This window comes from Gambusia affinis, linkage group LG05 (assembly GCF_019740435.1).
Source record: "Gambusia affinis linkage group LG05, SWU_Gaff_1.0, whole genome shotgun sequence".
NCBI lineage: Eukaryota > Metazoa > Chordata > Actinopteri > Cyprinodontiformes > Poeciliidae > Gambusia > Gambusia affinis.
The window spans coordinates 16,787,734-16,811,181 of record NC_057872.1 but is presented as its reverse complement, the minus strand read 5'-3'; the positions used below and the strand labels follow the sequence as shown (position 1 = coordinate 16,811,181).

Here is a 23,448-nt window from a genome sequence, read left to right as displayed (position 1 = left end):
GAGGAAAAGGCTCGCGAGAGAAAAGGCGCACTGAATATTTCAATTTTGACCACAAATAAAAACTTTCTTCGTAATAATATAAGAACTAGTTTAAGAGGCGTATGGGAAAGTTTAAGGTTATTTCTATTCACGAGATAGGACTCAAGTAGGTACGGAAATAAACACGGTTTGATTTGGTGAGGAAAGAAAAACATTTATGACCTAGCTAAGACGAGTTAGCTTACTCTGCTAACTTGCTAACTACAGTCGTCAACGTCTGCCTCTCGTTCATAGATTGTGGTTGGGTAAAGGGTATTTATACATAATCCTTTTTTTACTTTATATTTTCATAGAGTGAAGTTATATATATATTAGAATAACAATTTCAGTCACTTTAAATGTTTTACAAATCTCAAACGGTGCTGAAACAATTTTGACTCCACAGCAATTCGGTTCAGGTTTGGTAATTTTAGGTACTTTACGGTTCAGAATTACAGCTGATCAAATTTAGTTCAGACTTTTTATAAGACCTCCCCATATGAATAATAATGTAGGGATATAATTACTATTTCTAACGTATTCAAATGACCTACTATTAAAACATATTAGAAGATTTTTTTTTAAATTGTGTAAATAATTAAAAATAATTCTGTAGCTACAAGGCATCAATCAATTAAGTAATTACAACACAAAGTGGGGGGGCAATTATCAAAATAATGTCTGGATACACAATTTAAGTTGAGTATTAATTGGGTTTATTCATCTTTATTATTTTAGTTCAACATTTCTTGCTGTTGTCTTGTCACAGGTATTCTCTAACCCTTTCTACACGAGATAGAAAGTGATTTGTCTTTTCTCTTCAACTCAAAACTTGGCCATCCTGAACACGCCGCAAGAAAACCTAGCGGAACATCAGAAACATCTCAGTAATTTGCTTTTCATCTTAACCTCCCTTACTTAGATTTTATGTAAATGACCAACAAAAAGTAATCCACAATTGTGGTAGTTGTACTCATAGTGCTTAAAAGGACCATTTAGAGTCATCCAGTATCAGGTTAATTCAGCTCTTTCTTAACAGACTAATGGCAGCTGCCCTTGAGGATCGAAGAGGAGCCATAGGTTTCAGGGACCCTGGCAGCAATCTAGATGAAGAGGAGGAAGATGACACAACAGCAGTAAGATGGACCTATTTACTGATAGAGGGATTGACTCTAAAAGCATCAGAATAAACTCTGTGATATTTACATTTTTATTTCTAGGTTTTATTGAGTGTTTTAGTGCAGCGGGGACAGTTGGGCCTTTGTTTCTACGATAGTGGAGACTCGTCTTTACATTACATGGTGGATTCTCCTGATAGCTATGAGCTTCACTTGTTGTCCAGAGGTAAAGAACAAACCTTTCACCCTTACAAATTAGGTTACAGATTCATCTTTTAAGCTGCGTTTTACTTTTCGTCTCCTATTAAACTCCAACACATCTCTCTTTTCTGTTGTTAAGTCATTCAGGAGGTCAGGCCCCATGTAATCCTAACCAGTGCAAAGCAGGAACGCTGCTTGACCCAATATTTGCAGCAACTTGGTGAGCTCTGAAAAAACAGCACTAATATCAGATAACAAGTGAAAAACAAAAATGTTAAGTATTTTTGTTTGAATGTAATGTTGTTTCTGTGTCAAGGGAACTTATTGAGATTAGAGATGTTTGACACCATAGCTGGTAAATGTGATAAGTGGAAAACTGATTGTGCCCTTTTTGTCCAGCTTTTCTAGTTAGGAAAGCTGCAGGTCTTAGTGAAACGAGTCAGTAAATCAGGATTGTTCTAAACTCATGCTTTGGATTTCAGGTTCTGACCCACACTATAAACCCGAGGTGGTTACTTATCCATATGTTGACTTTGGTAAAAACATACACAATTGCAAACTCCATACCTCCTCTTAAGTTTTCAGGCTAAAGATTTGTAAGAGAAAAACAATATTTTCCAAAAACAAACACAAAATTGCTCATCATGTTTAAATGTTGCAGGTCTGGAGGTCGGTAAGCAGAGGCTTCTTTCCGCCCATCTGCCTTTCCTCCCAGCTTGCATTTCAGAGAGGGACAAAATGTCTTATCTTTCCTCCTGCATCACCTTTGACTCACCATTGATGGTGAGCCAGATCTCTATGTTACACTGTCCTTATAGCCCAGTTATGAATCAGTCGTGTTCTAGCATTTGAAAGGGTCTGTTCTCCTGTTGGAAAGCTTAGGGCAGTGGGAGCTCTGCTGAAATGTCTGGACAGGAGGAGAGTGGGAGTAGAACTGGAAGACAGCACTGTTGGAGTCCCAATCCTGCAGTTTCATGCCTACACACTGTGAGACACACAAACATGCAGTTAGACAAACTCACAGGCACCTTAAGGTGTCTGTTTATATTCCAGAATGAGGCCCTCTAAAGGGTTTCTTGGAACTTCAAGTCAGCTGCCCCTTGGTCAAAATGTTTCTCCATTTTATCCCAATTTACTTCCATTTTGTTTCTGTAAACAAATCATCACGTGCCAGTATGCTTAACCCATGTGCATCAGTTAATTTCTCCTGATATTTTAACATTTTGACAAATTATGGAAATAAATTATATAAAATATTTGTAAATCTCAGTCATAATTCAATGATATTACATTTTATATTACACCCTGTTTTCATTCATTGTGGTCCTAATCCCTTTTGTGTTGCTTGTCTCTTATTCTGAGAGATATCTGAGTGAATGTAGCATTTGATTAAGCCAAAAAAAGAAAAATTTCTGATACTTTTTATTAAAGACATATATTTCCAAGACTAGTGATTTAAATGTTTTAATAAAAGAAGGTCAAAATTTTAGTCTGTTTTTTTTGTTTTTTGTTTCTCATTATAGTAAAGAAGTGGTTTACATCGACCAGGACACCTACAGGCAAGTATTCAAAATATACCGATGAAATTAATCTGAGCTTTAGAAACAATCTTTTATTCAATCCTGGCCTTTAGTGTTCTGTAGTCGCCATGTTTATCTGACAGAAGCACACCTGATCGAAGTTAGTGAACAATTAGTTTCTGACATGGCAGTGACAAATTATTCATCATTTAAATCAGGTTATGTAAACAGAGAGAGATGCAGCATGGACTGGTAAACCTGCAGAACTTTACAATAAAAACAGCCATTTTTAAAATAAAGCCATTTAAATGTTTCTCCGTTTTGTGAGGTTTATTTGATTGTTTCTGGTTTTTCTTTTTTTTTCTTTTCACTACAAGTTCAGTTAAATAAAGTAAAATAAATCCATTCTACTTTAATGAGTAAAAAGGTAAATCAGCTCCACTATGCTTAGCTTTGTATGTGACAGAGTGTTTTTTTCTGTTCTAGTGTACTTCAGATCTTTAAATCAGATCTGCACCCATCAGTCTACAAACTGCAGTCAGGTGAAAAAGAAGGACTAAGTCTCTATGGTAAGCGCCTCAGATGGTAGAACTTTTCTGATGTCAATTCCTCTTATTTAAAACAGTTAAATAAGAAGAATTAATTATATGAATTAATTCTTGTTTGTGTTCACTACAGGAATATTGAACCGATGTAGGAGCAAATTTGGATCCAAATTGCTACGGTGAGAAATTATAAGTTCAGTGATACAAAATAAAACAAATTCAGGGATCATGATTATCTTCAAAATTATGAACAAGTAAACATTTTGTTTGGCATATTTCAGTGTAAAGAAATCCTATTTTTCTTGCTTTTGTCTGACAGTCAGTGGTTTCTTCGACCTACACGAGACCTTGCAGTGCTGTACAGAAGACAGGAAGTGATCCGTTTCTTTACTTCGCCTCGAAACTCGGACGTCCTGAACACCTTGCAGGCCTCGTTACGGAACATCAGAAACATACCAGTAACTAACTTTGGATCTGTCCACTTTAAACTCCTCTTGGTATCCATACGGTATTCATACCAACTGAACTTTAACAAACACTTGTGGATGTTACATGAAAAAATGGTTGAAGAGTTATGTATAATTTTGTAAAGCATTGTATATAATAAGATAAGAAAAGAAAGTTTTCATGGCTATCTGTACATGTTAGGGTGTCCTGCGGCGCATGACTCTCTCCAGCACCAAAGTCAGTGACTGGCAGACTCTCTACAAGGTTGGAACCATTCTATTCTGTAGCTTTGTTATGTGTCTTTATTGTTCGACTCGGCTTCTAAAACACATTGATATGTTTCTGTCTGGATGTCAGACGGTGTACAGCGCAGTGTGCATCAGGGACTCAATGCGGCACCTTCCTCAATCTATTCAGCTGTTTCGGGAGATCAGTGAGAAACTCTCTGAGGATCTCCACTACATCGCCGCTCTCATAAACAAAGTTGTGAGTTTTTCCTCTTAAATTGCTTCCGTTCTCCGTTGTTACTCATAAAACTTTATACTTTCATTGAGACTGTATGGATTTTGTTATTGCAAGATGGACAGAGTTGATGTTAATGAGTGTAGTAATATTTTTCTAGGTGGATTTTGATGCCAGCTTAGAAGAGAACCGCTTCACTGTCAAACCCAACGTTGATCCTGCCATTGATGAGAGTATGTGCACAGATTCACCCGTTCAGTTCTGATGTGCTGGATCTTCATGTGTTTCTGTCATGGCTCTACTTTTTTCAGAGAAAAGGAGGATGATGGGGCTGTCTGACTTCCTGACTGACGTTGCCAGAAGAGAACTTGAACATCTGGACTCTCGAATCTCCTCCTGCTGTGTCATTTACCTCCCCCTGGTCAGATACTTCCACATATTTAGATTTTTCTTGTCACCTCAGCCAGCTATAATTCATATTATTCTAATTATGAAAACTGATAATGCAACAAGGTAAAATTCTCCTTCCAGATTGGATTTCTGCTCTCTGTGCCTCGACTGCCCAGCATGGTGGAAAAAGAGGATTTTGAAATGGAGGGACTTGAGTTCATGGTGTGTCTGTGTGGTCTCAAAGGGGTGACCAAAGGTCTGATCAGGTTTCTACATTAACTCACTTGTCGACATTGTCTTTTACGCGTCTGCATGCTTCTATGAGCCAGTTCCTCTCAGACGACCGGCTGCACTACCGTAGTCAAAGAACCAGAGAGCTGGACAGCCTCCTGGGAGACTTGCACTGTGACATTAGAGGTCTTTTAATTTCCCTCACCAAACAATTTTCTGGTTTCTGTTCAGCTAAGAGTAAATCTCTTGCTTCTCAGACATGGAGACGGCAGTGATGACGCAGTTGCAGAGTGCCGTCCTGGAAAGGAGCAGTTCTCTGTATCAGGTTGGTGGGCGTCATTCAGAACAGCAGGTTCCAGGGTTTTCAAAACGACTCCCACTGTGATAAAACTGTTGTTGGCATCAGTGTAAAGCTTTTAATGCATGTGGGTGGACTTTGTTGTGATTAATGCTTTCATCTAATTAAATTGTTCACTTTATAACAGAAACAGACCTGGAGACCTTTTAGAAGTTGTAATATGTGTTTCTCAATGGATAATTGCAAAAGTTATTTTTAAGGGGAAGTTTAAGGTCAGCTAAGGCATTGTTGTTAATGGATAGTCTGTGTATCAACTAATAGGCAAATGTAATAGAAGCAATGCGTTTTGTTTTATTACAGGGATTCTAGAAACATTCCTGTTAAAAATGGAACTCTCTGGAGGGGAATTTGGGAAATAAAAACACTTGCTCAGACGGATAAATATTTACAAATGTTTTGCATGCGCTATCTGCTTTCTTTCTGCCTTGGATTTAAATCACAGATTGCAGTAACTGCGTGCAAACAAGTGGAAGCAGCTGCAAGCAATTTGCACCGGCTGTATATCAGCTCACAGTTGTTCTCAGCTCAGCTACAAACACAGCAGGTGTAGAAATGATCGCTGAAAGCTCCAGATGTTGACCTGATGAGGCTTTTCTCACCTAAATTTATCGGGAAAGAATCTGGTTCAAATTGCCTCGATGTAGATGCTCTTAATGCACCACTGCAGATTTTTAAACCCAGGGGAAGAATTTATCCCCTCAATTTATTCATTCAGTAGTTAAAAGGATAGATTGCATTTAAAAATGCATCAGATTGTAAAATTGTTCCGGCTAGCTTATATAAATACATACTGCACTGATCACATTTTGCTTTCTTGACAGGAAGTACATCCTTTTATTTGCACTTATATATAATTCCAGGTCTCATCTGAGTTTATTTAAGCTTCACTTTTGATAAATAATCTGCATGTGAACTCTTTCTGTTTTGAATGTTCCACAATAATTAGGTTTGTATTGAGAATTTTACAACAAAAAAAGGATTTTAAAAACAACTTTAAACACTTATTTTACAAGATACGCAATTTTCAGAAAAACCTAATTGGAAGAGAAGAGCCATTCTAGTTACTGTGACATCCGTGCCCTGTTTTTTTTGGAAAGCTGCCAGTGCAGAAGGTCACATTTTTCTTTTTCTGTACACTCAGCTGCTAACAGCTCTAGTACATCAGACAAAGACATTTTGCTCTGGGATAGACATGAAAACAGACAGACTTTTCCCCAACTGCATGCATAGAGACGATACAGTAAAGAGGACATCTTGCTTTGCATTTAGCTTGAGAATTAGAGGGACATACAGATTTCACTTTCTACAGATTTAGTGTGCACAAATAGCTTTGTGAATTTGTCCTTCAATGTTGTCAACCATGTTATGTGCCACTATTGGAGCTTAATCTGCTTCTGCTTTCTCAGTCCATACTATGGTTGTGTGCAATGGTTGAAAAAAGTATAGTAGCTTTTTTTTTTTTTTTTTGTCTCTGCTAACGCTAAAATATTCACTCTGGGAATATAGGTCCTGGATCTCCTGGCTGAGCTGGACTGTCTGATGGCGATGAGCAGCGCCTCTCAGGAATACAGCTACTCCTCACCCAAGCTCGCCAGACATAGAACAATAGCAATAACACAGGGAAGGTACCGACTCACTCTTGTGGTGACTAATTTGCAGGATGGACCCAGATATTCTTCCTGTGCTTCGTATTGATTTTCCAGACACCCGCTGCTGGAGCTGTGTTCTCCGGTGTTTGTGGCCAACTCCTACCAGAGCTCTGAATCAGAGGGCAGGATCAAGGTCATCACTGGTCCAAACTCGTCTGGCAAGAGCATCTTCCTCAAACAGGTAGAAGCATCTGATCCTGGCCACAAAAAACAAGTATCAAGATATCAGTATGGTGCAATTAAAACTGTTATTAATTATTTTATGTTGGTCTGCTCCTTTCTCAATTCTTTGTTTTTATATGTGGCTGAATACATGACTTAGTATGCTCTCTGATATATTAAATCTGGAAAATTTTAGGAATAATTTAATCTTATTTTTTGTTTAACTTACCAATTTAGATATTTTATATACTATATTACTAAATGAAACTTCTACATACGAGACTGTTTTACTTGAAGTCCCAAAGTTAGAATAATTTCAGATAATTTCCATCTCTGCTGATGTAAGATTTTTCACTTGATTTAGTTATTGATAAAATACATAAGTCAATGTAAATCTAAACTAAGGCACTTATAATTTGCATGGTAAAATGTAGTCACTGGCCAACGTTTGGGTTAAATAGTGTTGTAAAAAAGTGTTTGACTCCCTTCGGATTTTGTTTTCTTGTCAGACCTGATGTTATCAAATAAATGAAATACAAATAAAAGTTTTCAAATGATTTCATTTATTAAGGAGGAGGATCCAAGCCAACCCGGGCCTATGTGAATAAAATTATTGCCCTCTAACCAAATTAGCAGCAACAACTATTTCATTTTCATCTTCTACTCTAGTTTTCAGAGTCTGAGACTTTTCATGGAAACCCTGATGTGACATTTTCAGCATGCTTGTCTATATGTGGCCTTGCAGTCACTGCTCCCTGCTGTTTCACATTTCCAGGTGGGGCTGATTGTGTTCATGGCTCTGATTGGCTCAGACGTACCGGCTAAAGAGGCAGAGGTAGGTCTGGTGGACGGGATCTTCACTCGCATGCAGAGCAGAGAGTCCGTGTCTGTGGGCCTCAGCACCTTTATGATAGATCTCAACCAGGTACGTCACAGACACATCGTTAACCGCCAGCATGTGCTTCTATATGTGGATTTATACATTTTAAACAGTGGTGCATTTCCTCCCAATCTTCACCTGTTACATGTTTTTAATAAACCCAGGTTGTTCTTTCTCCAGCTGGAGCACACACAAAGAGCAAAGAGAAACAGCAGTTTTCCTTTAATGCGTCGCTCTTTTTCTCCAGATGGCCCTGGCTCTTAACAGCAGCACTGGCAGCTCATTGGTGCTCATCGATGAGTTTGGAAAGGGCACCAACACAGTAAGAAGAAAATTGTCGCAGCACTCTGTGCAAGAAATCCAACGACCTCAACATAAAGCAGAACCAGACTCAATGAGAACAGCAGCAAATAAATATCTCTGTGATTGGTGTTTAAATCCAGGCAATTTCCTCTCTGACAAAAACCCACGAACAAAATAACTGTAGAAGAAATAAAGCATTGACTGTTTAATAATTTATCTTAGGGCAGGAGGACAAATGATTTATTTCATATTACTGATTGTGCTGACCATATTGATTGTGATTAGCACAGATTTTTCCCGCTCTCTCTCCATTATCACAATATCTACACCACTTTCTCTGAGCTTAAGCATTTTGTTGACTGAAGTTTATTTCAATTTAGCGCATCAATCCAGCTGCTCAAATGCAGAGTTTACATGTAAAGAGTTCATTTATGCCCCTTGAAATATATAACAATCTACCAGACGCTCATCAAAGTTGTACTTAATTATTGCGAATATGCAGACTGAGATTATTTGATATATTGTGCGACCTTACTTGATTGTCTGGAAATGAACTCTGGCACTGATAATTTAAGAAGCAAAAGAGTAACAAAGAGTTTGATAAGCAGTTTTGGTCATAATTAAAACATAATTAGTGTGTGAAAGCGTAACACTTTCCAGACATTATTGCGTTGCTTAAAAGACTAAATAAGATCTTTTTTTTTAACATTGTTCTTTAATTTGCCACCTGTAACTGTGCTGAGCCATTCAAAGCTTTAAAAGTTTCATCTTCTAGAACATTGGTCTAGATAAAAGGTTTTAATCTGAACCTTTTGTTGTTGAATTGACTCTTGTTTAGATGCCACCAAGCAAACAATATTTTTCCCCCTTTGTATGAATATTACAAACTCCATTTAAAGAATCAGAGTTATAGAAATTGAAGTAGAGCTGATCTAAGTTAGTACAGGTATACAGATATAAGACAAACCCTGCACAGAATTTTTTATGCTGAAGCCAACTTCAGTAATCTTATTATTATCATGCATAAATATGATAATAAAAACTAATAAGGTAAATGTTTTGTTGTTGTGGAAATGCAAAAATAACAGAATTCTTAGTCAGTACATTAGTGTACAGTTAAACTATTACTCACACCTCTGATAGATTATATTGAAAGACATTAAGGATGTTGCATGTTTTTTCTGTTGCATATGTCACGTCACAGTGCCACATATGAACAAATGATTCCTGATAAATAAGAAGTTGTATTATTTGCTTCCTGTTGCTCCAGAGCAATTCAATGTTTGTAAATCCAGCCTGCAGGGGGCATCAGTTTTCTGTACAATGTTAAATCTTTCCCAAGATTTAACATTGTATTTGTATTTTACTTGATAGACATAAAACTCTGCTGCTGCTTTATTTCTATTAGGAGATACATGCCGGTGTTTGTTGACATGATCAGAGAATCAAATAGGATAGCATGAAAGCAAATGTTTCCATTGTTAAATCTGTTCAGCATAAAGCTTAACAGGAAACACTGTATGTGGAGGGATTGTCTGTTTTTAGTATTTAGTTACCAGTACAGAGTTGCAGACTGTTGCTTAAACTAAAAGAAAAAAAGGAAAGATATGTTGTTTCTCCAGGCTTATTGGCAGGAACGTCTTGTTAATTGATTTTCTACAGCAGATCAATAAACATTCTGTTTGCAGTTTATGTGAAGTGCTTTGATTGAATAACAAGAGAGCTGTTTGGCCAATAACTTCACAGTAGCATTAATGTTCTCCTTCAGGTCGATGGGCTGTCTTTACTCGCTGCATCTGTCTCTTTTTGGCTGAAAAAGCCTCCGGTGGATGTTCCTCACGTCCTGTTGGCTACAAACTTCCACAGTCTGATGCAGTTAGGGCTGCTACCAACCACTGGCATGCTGTCTTTTCTGGTAGGGAGAAAAAACAACCAACCAAGCATAAACAAATGTGTCTGCTGCAGCATTTCATTGTCATTTTAAGATGTTAAGGAAACATCTGACCGAATGGTTGAATAACAAAACTTCAAACTAGTTTCTGCTTTTGTGCTTTAGACTTTAGAAACTGCCGTAGACAGAGATGAGTTGGTGTTTTTGTACCAGCTGAAGGAAGGGATTTGCCAATCCAGTTACGCTGCCAACATTGCTGCACTGGCAGGCCTGCCAACATGCCTTGTACACAGAGCCATGGAGGTCAGGAAATGCAAACACTACACACTCCCTCACACAGGGGTATGCTCACAGACGGACTGTGTTTTCTGTCTAAGGCGTCTGAACATTACCGAACAGGAAAACCCATCAAACGCATCGACAACGCATCATCAGACGAGCAGGCCAAGAGGTTTGTTGAACTTTATTTCATGTAAAATGAGTTAAGAAACTTTATCTGAGACAAAAAAAAAAAAAAAGTGAATATATGTGGCCAACAGATGCCAATCTGTGGTACAGACGTTTTTGAGTCTTGACCTGGAGGACAAAGATGTGGATCTGCAGAGGTTCATGAAAGATGAGCTTCTGCCCTCTGCTGGAGAGCTCCAGAACCGCAGCTAGACTCTGGAAGAGCTGCAAACACTTTTCTGCGTTTCTCTGCTCCGTGTTCAGTGAGAAAATGTTTGGGGTTTGCTTTTCTTGGGAAAATCAGAGATATTCACCTCCAAACAAGGTGTAAAAAAACAGTTCAAGCACATTGTTTATTTTGTGAAGGAATAGCTGTATGCACGTACATGGTTTGTGTTACATATATCTAGTGTTTTCTTGTTGATACTCAATACCAATATTTTGCAAATCTGGTAGTGTTTTTGCTTGAAGCAACATAAATTGTGTTTTTTCAACAACACAACTGAATAAAAGTATTTTTTTTTTTTTTATCCAACCAAGGCTTTAGTGATGTGACTGATGGTTAAACCAGCCAAAGTGATACAAAAAACTGTGCATATGGGTAATTCTTGTGCAGAGTTGCAGAAAGGGGTGTCACAGCAGGATTTGGTCATAACAAAGATTGTATTATTTAAAAAAAGCTCCACCGTCGTCTTCACGTTACACTCCTCGGCCTTCGCACAGCCCAGCGTCTTTATATCCAGCGAATCAGCTGAGGAGACGAGGTAAAGTGCAGTCAGAGTTATCCATATATGATTCAAAATTTATGAGTTTAACTTTTACATGTTTCTTTGAGCCTTTAGATGGACAGATGCACACCTGCCTTCCCTCGGCCCGTGTAGCAGAGCTCCCCGCGGCTGCAGTTGGTTTCTGTTGTGTAGCAGGCGTCCCAGAAGCCCAGATCGCAGCGGAAACACTCCAGGTACGATTCCTCTGGTTCCAGTCCCTCCAACGCCATCAGCTGCTCCTCTTCCTCACCTGAGCACAATGAGTCTCAGTGATGATCCCGTAGTAGAGATATGTTGTTGAAAATATGTATTTTCTTTAGCTGAAAAATGTGAATGTGACTTTATACTGAAGGTTCGACACAGTTCAACCCTCTGTTCAGGGTGGAAAAATGACTTTCCAGACTTTTGTTATCATGAAGTATGTCTTTTCTTTTTTCTTTTTTTTTTTTAACATTGAATCATACTTAGATGATTGTTTGTGTCTTTAATTTGTCAGTACTCTGACTCAGTAACAGGATGCACTCTGAAACATTTAAAAACTGCCATTTCTCTCCACTTTTTGAACTATAGAAAACTTCAAATTCAGCTTGAACTGGAGCTGGAGATGCGTTTGGTTAAAATGCCAAACACTGAAAGCATTTATTGTGCTTACTAGGCTAGCTTATGTTAGTCCAGATGCTGGTAAAAAGCAGTAAAATCACCCTATACTACGCTCCTAAAATACAAACTCTTTTCAGCTTTGTTGTCTCATTATAAGTGGAACTTACCTGATGACTAAACATTTCAAGGTGGGTATTTTGTACTGACAGGTCCCAGATCTTAGAAAAATGGTAGAAAAAAAAATCCCCCTAGGAAATCTGAGAAGGGAAAAGGTTTGAATTTTAGGATGGAAACGTATGTAGGAACCCTAAATGAAGGTTTTAGTAGAAAGGCATCAAGCATGGTTGTCAACTTACTGAAGTGGTTCTGGATGTGTTGCAGGGTTGTAAGAGGACACAAAACCAAACTGGTTCATATTGCAACACATTTTGTTTAGCACTTCAACATCTCAGAAATGTTTTGTTTATTCTGCAGCAGTCTGGAACGGGGGAACGTGTTTCTATAAGTGGATACCTTGCCTTAGTTGGTCAGCTAGTTAGTCACTTAGTTTTTTTTTATCTAGCAAGAAGGAAATGGAATAAGTAGATGGCATGAACGGAAAGTTTGTCTGTAAAATAAAATGAGCAAGTCCTACCTCACTTATTCCTCCTCAAGTTACTACACTGAGTGTTTTATTTTATTTAATAAAACCACTTAATTGTCTTTGTTTACTACCTCTACTAATTTGTCAGTGGACAGCACATTAGTGCACAGGTAGTTTTAGATTTAGTTAATCTCTTCCTGAGGGCCTTCAGATGTGTGAGCCGTGTCGTATTTCAGAGACTCGCAATCCTTATCTGCTCTGATCCCGTTAGTGTTAGTCAGTTAACCCAAGAGACTAAATACGAATGAAGATGCGTTCAGTCGGAGGGAAGGACACATTTTGCTTTTTCATGGGCTTGATCTAACTTTGTTGTTGTTGCGTTTTTATTTCTCTGATTCTGCAAAAGCAACAGAGCAACAGTAAATCCAATAAATTGTTTAGCTGTGGTTTGGATGAACTGTTTGGAAAATCTGTTTGTAGATTTTTTTTTTATTTTATATTCTGTCTTTAATTTTTGTATGAAAGAGATTTTGCAAAATGATGCCCAAATTAACCACAAACACTTTTGTAGATGAGTTTCTGTTTTATTTTATTTTTTTCATTAGAGAGGATTTGAAGAAAAGCTTTAATGATGAGCCAGGGATTTATTTAATATTGAAAAGCAACATTTCCAAACTGAAGATGATCATTAGCAGATTTTGCTCCCCGGATAATGAAGGTAATGAGTTTTGATGGTGGAGCAATTATTGCAGAAAGCAGGGAATGAAAATTACTTATCTGTTGGATGTTTTGCTTTTTCTGATGTTTTATTGATCATAATTTTAATTTTCAGTGTAATCAGAAGCAAACACAAATGCAGGTTAGTCTGCAGACTTAATGTAAGTTGTTCATTGAATATTCTTTTCACATGTAGCCTTCAGAAAGGCGCTTTTAACTTCGACATCCAGTTGTTGGACTGTTATGTAATCCCTACAGTCATTTGTAAAGGCTTCCAACAGAACAAGCTGCTGGATTTAACACTTCTTAGACAACTAGGTCCTGCCTGGCTGCTGAAAACGCCCCCATGCAACAATGCCCAGGTCCTTCCGAGGGCAGCAGAAACACCTCCAGACTTTGGGAAGAAGCCGGCTTACCTTGAGCAGGTGTGAGCATCATGATGACAAAAACACAGAATAGTAGTCCTTTCATTCTGAGCAGGTATCTCCCTTTGACTGCACCATGAATGCTCGTCACGTAAGTGGGAGCTGGGTAGAAATTGGATTAGCTAAGCAACGCACCTTTAGAACCAATCACAGCTGCTGAAGGGCTGTGGGTCATTGAAGTTTTGACAGCAGCTGCAGAGATAAAGAAATAAAATTCACATGGAAAGTTGTATAGAATGTTTCTTTTAATATGATAAAACACTATTTGGTTTATTGGCAGTTTTGAACACGGATTAAATGTCAGTGTTACACCTTTAAAGCGCTGACATATTGTTTCAGTCAGAAAGTAAATGCCTTCTCAGTGACACACAGCTCTCCTCGTTAGCGGCGTTAACTTTCCATGACTTCTTAGCTGGTTCCGCTGGTCTGGGATCTGATGTGATCTCTATTTAAGTAATAAACAGAATTTTTTCCAGCTGGTTAAGTCTAGGTGAAAAAATGTTGATTGAAGCTTCTCTCTTATAGGGGACAGAGAAATAGCTTGCATACTGAGTCAGCGCAGGGCTAAGCAGCTTACCGCTTCCTGTCCGTCTGCTCAGATATGTATCAATGCACTCACATGAGCACAATACTCTCTGAGAGTAAAGGATTTGATTCAGTTGTACCGTCAATGCAGCATAAAACCTGCACTGCTGACTTATGTAACGCTGCTGCACAGACACAAACACAGATCTACGTTGGAGAAGATTTCTCCATTTGTGTAGTGGCAGTCATTTCTGCATGCTTTTAGATATGCGCTGACATTATTCCCTCTGGTCGGTTTACTGTCACACTCAGTTTTATAAATAAATTATCAGTGACTGCAGCCTCACAGCACAGCCTCGTTCTCACTGAATTCAAATGCATTAGATCATCTCACACTGAGCAGGACTCCCCTTAAGTGTGAGAGGGAAGAGTGGGCAGATTTCTTTTTGCGGGAGATGTTGACGGCTCAAATCAAGATCCATTTTTCACCCGCTGCAACTGAAATATACATCCTGTGTCCTAAAACAGCATTGAGCTCCTGCCAAGGAAACTGCGGCTGACATGGATGGGCGCAGATTACTGTAAACTCCAGTCTCACTCGTCATCTAGTGAGATGGTCGGGCTCAGCATGAGCCTGACCTGCAAGGAAATACTTAGCAGTCCTTAACTACCTATAAAAATGTTCAAACTGATCTCCTGTGTAATTAGAGACTAGAGAAAAAAGCTGGTGATAATTAAAGTAAAATCTAACCCACTTTCCTCTCCGTCTGTGCTAATGGGCTTATTTTGGCTTAAAGGGATAGTCAGAATTGGTAAACTGGGTTTCTGTCTAAATAAGTCGTTAATACCTTACCTGCAACACATAGCTCTCTATGTCCTCACTTTGCATAAATCCTGATTAGTGGGTTCTGGATGCTGAAGCTAAAAGTGACCAAGACCAAAGTAAACGTTCACCAAAAGAATTCACATTTCTAAAACCTCATACCTGTTGATTGTTTTTGTTTTTTTCCATTCTTTGTTCAAACTTTGAGACACTTCTGACAGGCAGGTTCATGTTTGTTAATTTATTTATTTTTTAAAGTTAGCTGGGATTAATTAGTAGTTAAATTGACAATTAGTTTAGTATCTGTAAACGTTTAACATCCAATTCAGGTATGAAACCAAAAACAGCACTTTAACATTTGCACAGAGTTTGGGAAATTTGCCCCATATACAGTATGGAAAATATTTAATTCAGCGTCGATTTACTTGCAAAGCATGGAGAAATCTGTAATTATCACGGTAGGTTCACCTCAACTGTGAGAGACAGAATGTAAAAGAAAATCACATTGTATGATTCTAAACAAATGAATTAGCAGCATTTTGTCACATTAAATAAGTATTTGATTCCCTTCCTACCAGAAAGAATGAACTTGTTAGTTTGTCTTTAAGAAGTAGTTTTGTCTGACTTGTATTTATTGCACCTGTTTGAACTTGTTACCAGCATAAAAAGACACCTATCCACACACTCAGACTCCAACCTCTCCACACCACAGGTAAGACCAAAAAGCTGTCCAAGAAACCAAAACTATTGATCGTCAAATCCCCTCCTTAAGGGCCGGCATCCTGCGACCTTTTGGTGTGTCTCTGCTTCATCACACCTGAGTCAAATAATTATGTCATTAGCTGGATGTTGAACCTACTGAGGAGAGGATGGATGGATGGGATTTCATCGCATGATTTTAGGACAACGACTTCGGTAGATGGGTCATAGCCGGGTCTTCTACGATGACAATGACCCAAAACACACCACCAAGGGAACTAAGGAATGATTCTTAGGAGCATTTCAGTTTCCTGATTCTGTGTAGTGTTTCCTTGAGATCTATATGAAGGATTACATACAGATTACAGCGTGTGTAAATTTTTCTATTGTATCAAATACTTATTTCATGTAGTAAAATGCTAATTATTATTATTAAATTACAAACCTCTCCGTTCTCTGTAAGTAACTTCAAAAGTCAGCTGTGTGTTAAATACTTACTTCCCCCCACTATATTCTACAAATACATTTTGCCTACAAATGTAGCACCATTGACAGGGAGATAAACAGGCTTTCCAAAAGCATAAGATTTATTAGCATTGTCACAATAAAGAAATTTTTTACCAAACACAAATTCTCTTATTGTGTGCCAAGTGTGCACAGATAGTTACTCTGAGTTGTATTTTAGGTTTGTTTTACAAGGGAGATTACTGGTAGCACACCACCTCTACACTTTATTTCAGCTGTAAATATTCAGCGTCTTCTGTAAGAAAATAAAATAAACAGTCCAATGCAATTACAACATTTTAAAGGTTGTTACTACAATTACATAAGCTTCAGTGATGTTTGAGTTTGGGTGTTTTTATGTTGGCATTGAGCGTTTGACAATAGAAAATACTGAGATTATTTACACCCGAGAAGGAGCTTGGAGGCGGAGTCCCACCAATAATCTTCCATGTGAAACACAAGTTGAAATTTAACATCTCAATGTTTGCTTGCCAGGAAAAATCTAATAGGAAAGTAATCTTTTATAAAAATCAGTCAAATATTGTTTTTTTTTCTACCGCTATGATGTTTTTGAGTTTTTTTTTTTTTTAAGATGACAGAAGTCCACTTTGGTCTTGATCTCTCTCTTAGACTATCTGGTATCTTCATTGTCGAAGCTCAACTAATTCAAAGAATTAAAGATGGGATAAGAGATAACATGAACTCCTCACAACAGAATCTTATTCTGAAACATCCCTAAAATTGTACTTGCAAATGTTTTCTTGTGCTTTATTTACTTTTTGTGCTCTTTCTCAGTTGTGCACAAGCCAAGAATTGAGATAGAGTAATGAAAATTTGAATAAAGCGTAGGAAACGAGGTGATGAAGAGATGGGAGATGAGAGGTCGCGATGGTGGGAGAGTGAGGCATCACTTACTCAAACCGACAGGAGTGATTTTTCTCAGTTACGTCAAGAATAACTCATCACAGCCTCACCAGAATTTGTGTTTTTTAAATGCTGTTACTCGTTTCTGTTCATCCACTCTCAGATTCTCTCAGATCTCTCGACGCTGCACTAAAGGAAGGGGAGAAATGCGAACAGCTGAATGTGGGAATCCAAAGAAACTGTTGAAATTTACAGTAAGAAATCCGGATCTTGCAATCGAGCACCAGCTGGTATTAATAGCATGGTTGTAGGTGTCGAGTGAGAGGAGGGTGGCTTTTGTGCTGCTCTTGTTTACACCGAAACACAACTTTCCCCAAGATAAAGAGAAGATTATTCTGCACGTGAGATAAGATAAAGACTCATTCAGGGCCTAATCTGGTTCATCCTCCTTAGTGAACCTCTTAAGAAAGGAACAGTCCACCTCTGGGGAGAGGATGAGTGTGAGAGGAAGCATTTATCACCCAGGTTGGCACCCAAATAACTTTTACAGCAGGTCCATGTTTGGTCACTCCAGAAGTGGAGTTTTATGGGCAGCTGGGCGGAGCTCTGAGACAAGATGGCGAGTTGACATCAAACAGCGCAGCTTAAAATTTTTCAAATGTGGATGAGTCAGTGAGCAATGTAGGACAAAAACACCCTTCAGAGACAGTGACTCAGTGGGCCACTCAGAGGCACTATAACATACAAACGAATCTCAAGCTCGTCTTCACTGAGCAGTGCATAGTCCGGTGGCAGTGCAAGGCGGAGCGTCAGTCCTGGGGCAGCTCTAAAGACTCTGTCCGGTCATGAAAGTCGATTTCACTCGAGTTGCTTGCATCTGAGTGAACCGGGTCAGAAGAAGCGGAGAGGCAGGGTGAGGATGGGTGAGGATTGGGTGCCTGGTGGTGCAGAACTTGGGTGAGCAGTACCAACTTCCCCTTCTCCTCTTCCTCCCCCTCCTCCTCCTCTTCCTTTTGGTCTCCCTCCTCATTAGCTGCACCTCCTGCATCAGGAGGAGGAGAATCCCTGCTGGCGAGAGGCAGAACGTGGACCGGGCTGGCCCACGCTGACTGCTCCTCATCCGAGTGCTCCCACTGCTCCTGAGTATCCTCCCAGCAGCTGCTCCCCTTCAGGTCCTCCAGGTCGTTCAGAGGGTCTCGAACAAGACCCTCTCGGTCCCGGTTCTCGTACAGCAGCGTGGCGGCGCAGATGAAGATGAAGAGCCCCACTCCCATGACCACCGGCCCGGCCAGCTTCATCCTCTCAACGTGGGTGCTCCCACGCCCGCCCACGGCCGGCCTCGGTGCGGCGGAGACGTAGCCCGCCACCGCCACGCTCATCCCCACCAGCACCACCATTGCGCCCAGCATGAGCCACACGCCCGGGGGGGAGTCCAGACGCAGCTTGGTCTGGAGGGCTTCTCCTTTCCTCAGGTGTTTGTGGCAGGCCGGGAGGCAGACGGGTGAGGAGTGGGAGGAGGCAGGGCTGCAGGGCGGACTGGCAGCCGTCATCCTCAGACTAAACACAGAATGGAATGAAAGCTTCATGAAACATTGTACCACAAAATTTGGATGCAATTCTCCAGATAAAAACACAGTGTCACTTAAAGAAAGACTAAATTATTACACTTATCCCTTGATTAAAAAGTCAACGGGGTCAAATCGACCGCTTAGCAGCATTCAACATGGCGATGGCTGGTGGGTAAAACTGTTTCTCACTGTTGATTTTAGTATTTAGAGATCTGAAACATCTCCCCAAATAAATGCAGGCGTTCAAGCAGTGCATGCCTGGGGTGTGATGAGTCTAGGACAATTTTCTTTATGTTGCTGAAGAAGCAAGAACTATCCAGTTCTGTTTGGGGGAGGACATCCAATTATCTGATGGGCGACCTCTGTGAACCTACGGAGCCCTTTTTTCTTTTTCCTTTGAATGCAGCATCTATTAGAGGTGTGTTATACTGATATCGATACAATAAATCTCACCAATACTTTTTATTCAAGCTTCATATTTCTTCAAATTTCTGATATTTACATGTTTCTGTGGGTTTTCTTTTGATTTTTTTTTTTTGTTTTTGCTCAAACTCAAAACAGAATTTGAACAATTTCTAGGTGTCTACAAAATACTTTATCACATTAATATGATGTGATAAATCACATCATATTAAAAAATAAGTAGAAGTAGAAAAATATATCAGATTTTTGTTTATATTTACTTGCATAAATGAGAACAAGAAACATGCTTTTAAGATAGTTGAGAAACTGCAATACCAAACATAAAATAACACTTTAACTAAAGTATTAATCTAATCTTAACGCTCTAGCATCAATCCGATACTGATACCAACTAGGTATCGATATTTTGGCTCTGTGAATGAGCGCCTGGCGGCTGGAGGGAGACAGTTTACTCTGCATTGCACACAACAGGAAATAGCTGTTTTAATAAGACATGTGGTGGAGTTAATGAGATGCCAACCTCTCTGCAGTTCCTCCCTGTGGAGCAACACAGCCTCCTCAGCCCGAACCCGGACTTCTCTGTTATTGGACCACTCCATCAGCGCTTGTGATTTCACTTCACGATCTCACTGCGGTCTTAAGAAGCGGCTCCGTGGAAGTCCTCTGAACTGAACTCGTAATTTAATTTGCCCCCGAGGGAGAGTGGACTCAGAGGGCAGACTGAGCCCGGTCGTACTTCAAGTTAGGAGAAGTGTTTTTACGCATGAATCTTTAGCGTTCATCTTAATCCATCTGCGCTGTTGCTCAATAAAATGACCCGTTTAATGTGTTAAGGCGGTGTGCATGCAGTCATTGGGTACTTGCCTTGTTTTGGATGTAAATCTGAAGCAGAAACCGGCTCCTCGGCATTATCAGAATACATAATCCCGAGTTTCGTTATTCCTCCCACTCCTCCACTTTTGATCCGACGCTAATCCACTCTTTCTCTCATTTCCTCCTGAGATCGGGACGTTTTTGTTTTAGGTGGAGGGTTCTTTAAACCTTCCTCTCTGCACAGTGTGAGTCAGTGCAATGCGCAACAGCGGAGCCTGAAATGTAGCTTTTATAGTAAATAAGAGAAAAAAGTGGTGCAGCGCTGCTCTGCCTCTCTGTCTACGCGCTGTCCGCCTGTGCGTCTCTGCAGCCTGCTTGCTCCTCTGTGTGTGTGTGTGTGTGTGTGTGTGTGTAGAGGAGGGGTCGTGGGAATCTGAGGCTGGTCCAGGCCAGTCCCACGGTAAGCCCACCGTGGGACTATTTATCCTCACCCATCAGCAGTCAGTCGTGTTTTCTGTAGAAGTTACAGAAAGTGCAGCCCTCCTTTTCTGCCCAGCAAAGAAAATGATGCCACTTGACTATCAGTTATCATTCATGTAGCTACATCTGAAAATACACGCAGTCCCAGATTTGAGGGAGGATTTTCTTATAAATTTAGCCACCATTCAATGCCAGGTAAAACATTAAATGCTTCTTATTATTATTAGTAGTAGTAGTCCGGAAGTTACCACAACTCTTGAATTCCCCAGGATTTGCCAACTAAAAGTTTCACTTTTTTATTAGTAATTTTTGTGACCTGGAGATTGAAATGTTCGCCTGTTGTTTTTTCCAGTCAGATTGTTGCTACGTGCCCACCCAAGAGAGACTTCATGAAATTTGCTGGGTGGAAAACTTCATAACTAATCTGAAAAGTAATCTGCACTGCTGGATAACTAGGATCAGTTTGAAACTGACTCGACTTGAAACTTGTCTTGGATTGAGTTGACCTTTTTTTGTAAAGTGACATGTCTTTAGTACTATGTAAATGAATTTAATTGAATTTATTTGGGAAAAAAAGCGAAATTTTTGTCAGTTTAAATGCAGGGCTACCATTCCTGATACCAATAATGATGCCAATACTTTTTTTATTTAAGTTTGACAAACTTTTTTTTTTTTGCATTTTGCATTGAATTATTTTGTTCAAACCTATGACAGAATTTGGACAAAATGTTATTAAAATACTTTAATAACTTACTAACATGACAAAAAACTAAACAGAAAAACAGCTAAGTGCATAAATATTATAATTTAGGAGCAAATCAAAACAAAATCATTTTTGAGGTAGAGAAGCTAAAATACAAAAGTAAAATTTCAAAAGTGAATCTGAAGCTAAAGTACCGATCCAATACTTGAGATTTTGAATCAATCCACTCTCCTTTTGCTATCAAGGAAAGTTTTCAAGTCTTGCCCAATTTTTGCATGGATTTATGTTTGGACTTTGCATTGATTTATTGCAGCTCTGGCTGAAGGTTTCTGGTCGTGGTCTCCCCGTCTTCCTCAGATGACAGCTTGAACATGAGCTCATTAGATATTTCATAATATAACCCTGCTTTACCCTTTGTCTTTAACCTGTCTGCTGGGTTTCTTGGTCTCTCTGATGATGATTATTCTCTAATAAGCCTCTGCAGTCTTCACAGGGCAGCCAGATTTATGCAGAGATCCAACACCAATGACATCCATTGAAGGTTGTGGCTTTAAACATCTTAAATGTGAAAAGGTGAAAACTGTACAGACACTTCTACAAGCAAAGAATCTCAAAGTTTGTAGCTGAAGCAGAACTGTGGAGGTTGTGTGGTTCACATGAACTGAATTTAGTTTTATTTGGTTTACCTCAAATTTGGGCCACATGTTGATCCCCCCCCCCCCTCCGTGTGTCTCGGTCTGTCATGTGTCACAGGACCAGATGTTACGCCAGCAAATTCAACACAGGGCAACTTTGTTTGTGAACTTCATGCAGAAAGGTAGTTTAATGAGTTTCATTTCGGTGCATGTGGGCCGGATCCAGCCCACACAGAACGTATTGCTGGTTTCAGGTCGATCTGTGCATGTGGGCGACACACGCAGCAGGTCTGGGTTTGAGTTCAATGTGAAGCAGAGCAGAATCACACATTTACTGAAACTTTAGGCCACGTTTGACTCTTTCATTCATGTTACAGGACTTTATATTAACTGATTTAAGTTTGAGCCTCCTTCAAAACACCAAGAAGTCTTACTTTATATTAAAGAAAATTTTATCAAATTTATGCTGTGCAACAAATGATCTTACGACTTTTGGTTAAAACACATTTATGAGTAAAAAAAAAAAAAAGTGGGGATATTCCATTTACCCAAAGTGCAGATAAACACATTACTGCCAACTCAAAAATTGTTTAAAATTAACTATACCACTTCCTTTTGAAGGACAGGAAGTTGGCTTATGCGCTACAGCACTCTCCACACTTACCAACTGTAAAGATGTGAAGAAGCCTTCAGATGAATATTTCATTTCACCCTGAAAACTTCAAAAAAAAAATAAATAAATAAATCTGAATTTTCATTTGAAAACATGTTGTAAGGGGAAAGTCCCGGGTTTATTTATTTATAAAATCATCAGTGACAGTTACTGGCACCCGCAATGATGCAGCAGAATAAGGTTTTTAATTGCAAAGTTTATCTGAATGTCTAAGAAATGTGGAGCGTGATGCGACACGTTTCTCTCCGCTCCTCTCTTCGAAATGGATTGCAGAAAGGCAGATGTGTGTTTGTCTTCATAACTTGGTTCTCTCTAGGACTGCATGATGCAGCAAGACGTGTAATTTAAATACTTCTGTTAATTGTTGTGGTATTAATTATGGTCAGCACACATCACAACTCCCCCTCCATTCCCTGCAAACTCTTGCATACTGTTGGCATGCAGAGGGAGATGCATTGCCTTTGAAACATGAGACACCACCAGTTACTGCAATCAGTGTAGGAGCAATATTGCAAAACTAATATTGCAATGACAATTAGAATTTAATTCAATATACTGTGCAGCTCTCCTGCTTAGCTAAACTTGTCCATATCTACAGTCTAGCAATAATTACATTTGTGACTAATGAGGCAAGATGAGAATCTTTGCTTATTTTCTAACGCCGAGTTTCTGAAGGACATCAATTACAAAAATAACTAATTTTTAAATCACTGCAGTAATGAACTTGTTTACTAAGTACAATATTTATACTCAATTGACATAAACACTGATGGCTTGGGAGAGATGCCACTAAAAAACCTTTTCTGACTAAGACCGAGTCAAACACAAAAATAACTTGACTAAGACTGAGTCAAACACTCCAGATTGGTTTGACTTGAGACAAAGGATGAATATATATTTATATATATATATTTTATATATATATATATATATATAAACACCTCAGGGCCACTGGTAAGCACGGTGGAGGTTCTTCAATGCTGTGGGTCTGTTTCTCTTCCAAAGGTCACGAGCAGGTTGTTGA

General features: G+C 39.2%; 2 protein-coding genes across 9 annotated transcripts; one reads left to right on the top strand and one right to left on the bottom strand.

Moving 5' to 3' along the window:
• Nucleotides 1–19: 19 nt before the first annotated feature.
• On the top strand, nucleotides 20–11,111 carry msh5 (mutS homolog 5). 6 transcript variants are annotated; one of them, XM_044117280.1, is made up of 27 exons: nucleotides 20–145; nucleotides 876–905; nucleotides 1,058–1,154; nucleotides 1,239–1,362; nucleotides 1,477–1,557; nucleotides 1,820–1,873; nucleotides 1,999–2,120; nucleotides 2,215–2,324; nucleotides 2,861–2,896; nucleotides 3,344–3,426; nucleotides 3,536–3,581; nucleotides 3,722–3,860; nucleotides 4,051–4,113; nucleotides 4,207–4,335; nucleotides 4,472–4,544; nucleotides 4,623–4,732; nucleotides 4,843–4,923; nucleotides 5,031–5,118; nucleotides 5,190–5,257; nucleotides 6,797–6,915; nucleotides 6,994–7,120; nucleotides 7,877–8,026; nucleotides 8,229–8,303; nucleotides 10,053–10,199; nucleotides 10,341–10,478; nucleotides 10,553–10,626; nucleotides 10,715–11,111. In XM_044117280.1, the coding sequence occupies exons 1-27, from the start codon at nucleotides 102–104 to the stop codon at nucleotides 10,833–10,835; spliced, it is 2,529 nt and encodes an 842-aa protein (XP_043973215.1). In that variant the 5' UTR covers nucleotides 20–101; the 3' UTR covers nucleotides 10,836–11,111. The 6 variants fall into 6 exon arrangements, with proteins under 6 accessions (XP_043973215.1, XP_043973220.1, XP_043973216.1 ...); XM_044117285.1 differs by having other exon boundaries at nucleotides 64–149; nucleotides 10,715–11,110; XM_044117281.1 differs by having other exon boundaries at nucleotides 67–149; nucleotides 788–905; nucleotides 10,715–11,110.
• On the bottom strand, nucleotides 10,951–20,274 carry LOC122831235. 3 transcript variants are annotated; one of them, XM_044117287.1, is made up of 5 exons: nucleotides 19,985–20,274; nucleotides 14,027–18,686; nucleotides 13,706–13,906; nucleotides 11,481–11,639; nucleotides 11,255–11,373 (listed from the first exon to the last, which is right to left on the bottom strand). In XM_044117287.1, the coding sequence occupies exon 2, from the start codon at nucleotides 18,677–18,679 to the stop codon at nucleotides 17,939–17,941; it is 741 nt and encodes a 246-aa protein (XP_043973222.1). In that variant the 5' UTR covers nucleotides 18,680–18,686; nucleotides 19,985–20,274; the 3' UTR covers nucleotides 11,255–11,373; nucleotides 11,481–11,639; nucleotides 13,706–13,906; nucleotides 14,027–17,938. The 3 variants fall into 3 exon arrangements, 2 of the variants coding, with proteins under 2 accessions (XP_043973222.1, XP_043973221.1); XM_044117286.1 differs by lacking the exon at nucleotides 19,985–20,274 and having other exon boundaries at nucleotides 14,027–18,809; XR_006370660.1 differs by lacking the exons at nucleotides 13,706–13,906; nucleotides 14,027–18,686; nucleotides 19,985–20,274 and adding an exon at nucleotides 12,157–13,325 and having other exon boundaries at nucleotides 10,951–11,373.
• Between the last annotated feature and the right edge of the window lie 3,174 nt (nucleotides 20,275–23,448).

Bases quoted from the DNA above. Each gene is read 5' to 3' on its own strand.
- msh5 (XM_044117280.1), top strand. From the start codon at position 102: ATGGGAAAGTTTAAGGTTATTTCTATTCACGAGATAGGACTCAA. The intron at 4,924-5,030 runs GTGTGTCTGTGT...TCTATGAGCCAG, and splicing joins TGGAGGGACTTGAGTTCATG to TTCCTCTCAGACGACCGGCT. The intron at 8,027-8,228 runs GTACGTCACAGA...CTTTTTCTCCAG, and splicing joins TTATGATAGATCTCAACCAG to ATGGCCCTGGCTCTTAACAG.
- LOC122831235 (XM_044117286.1), bottom strand. From the start codon at position 18,715: ATGAAGCTTTCATTCCATTCTGTGTTTAGTCTGAGGATGACGGCTGCC.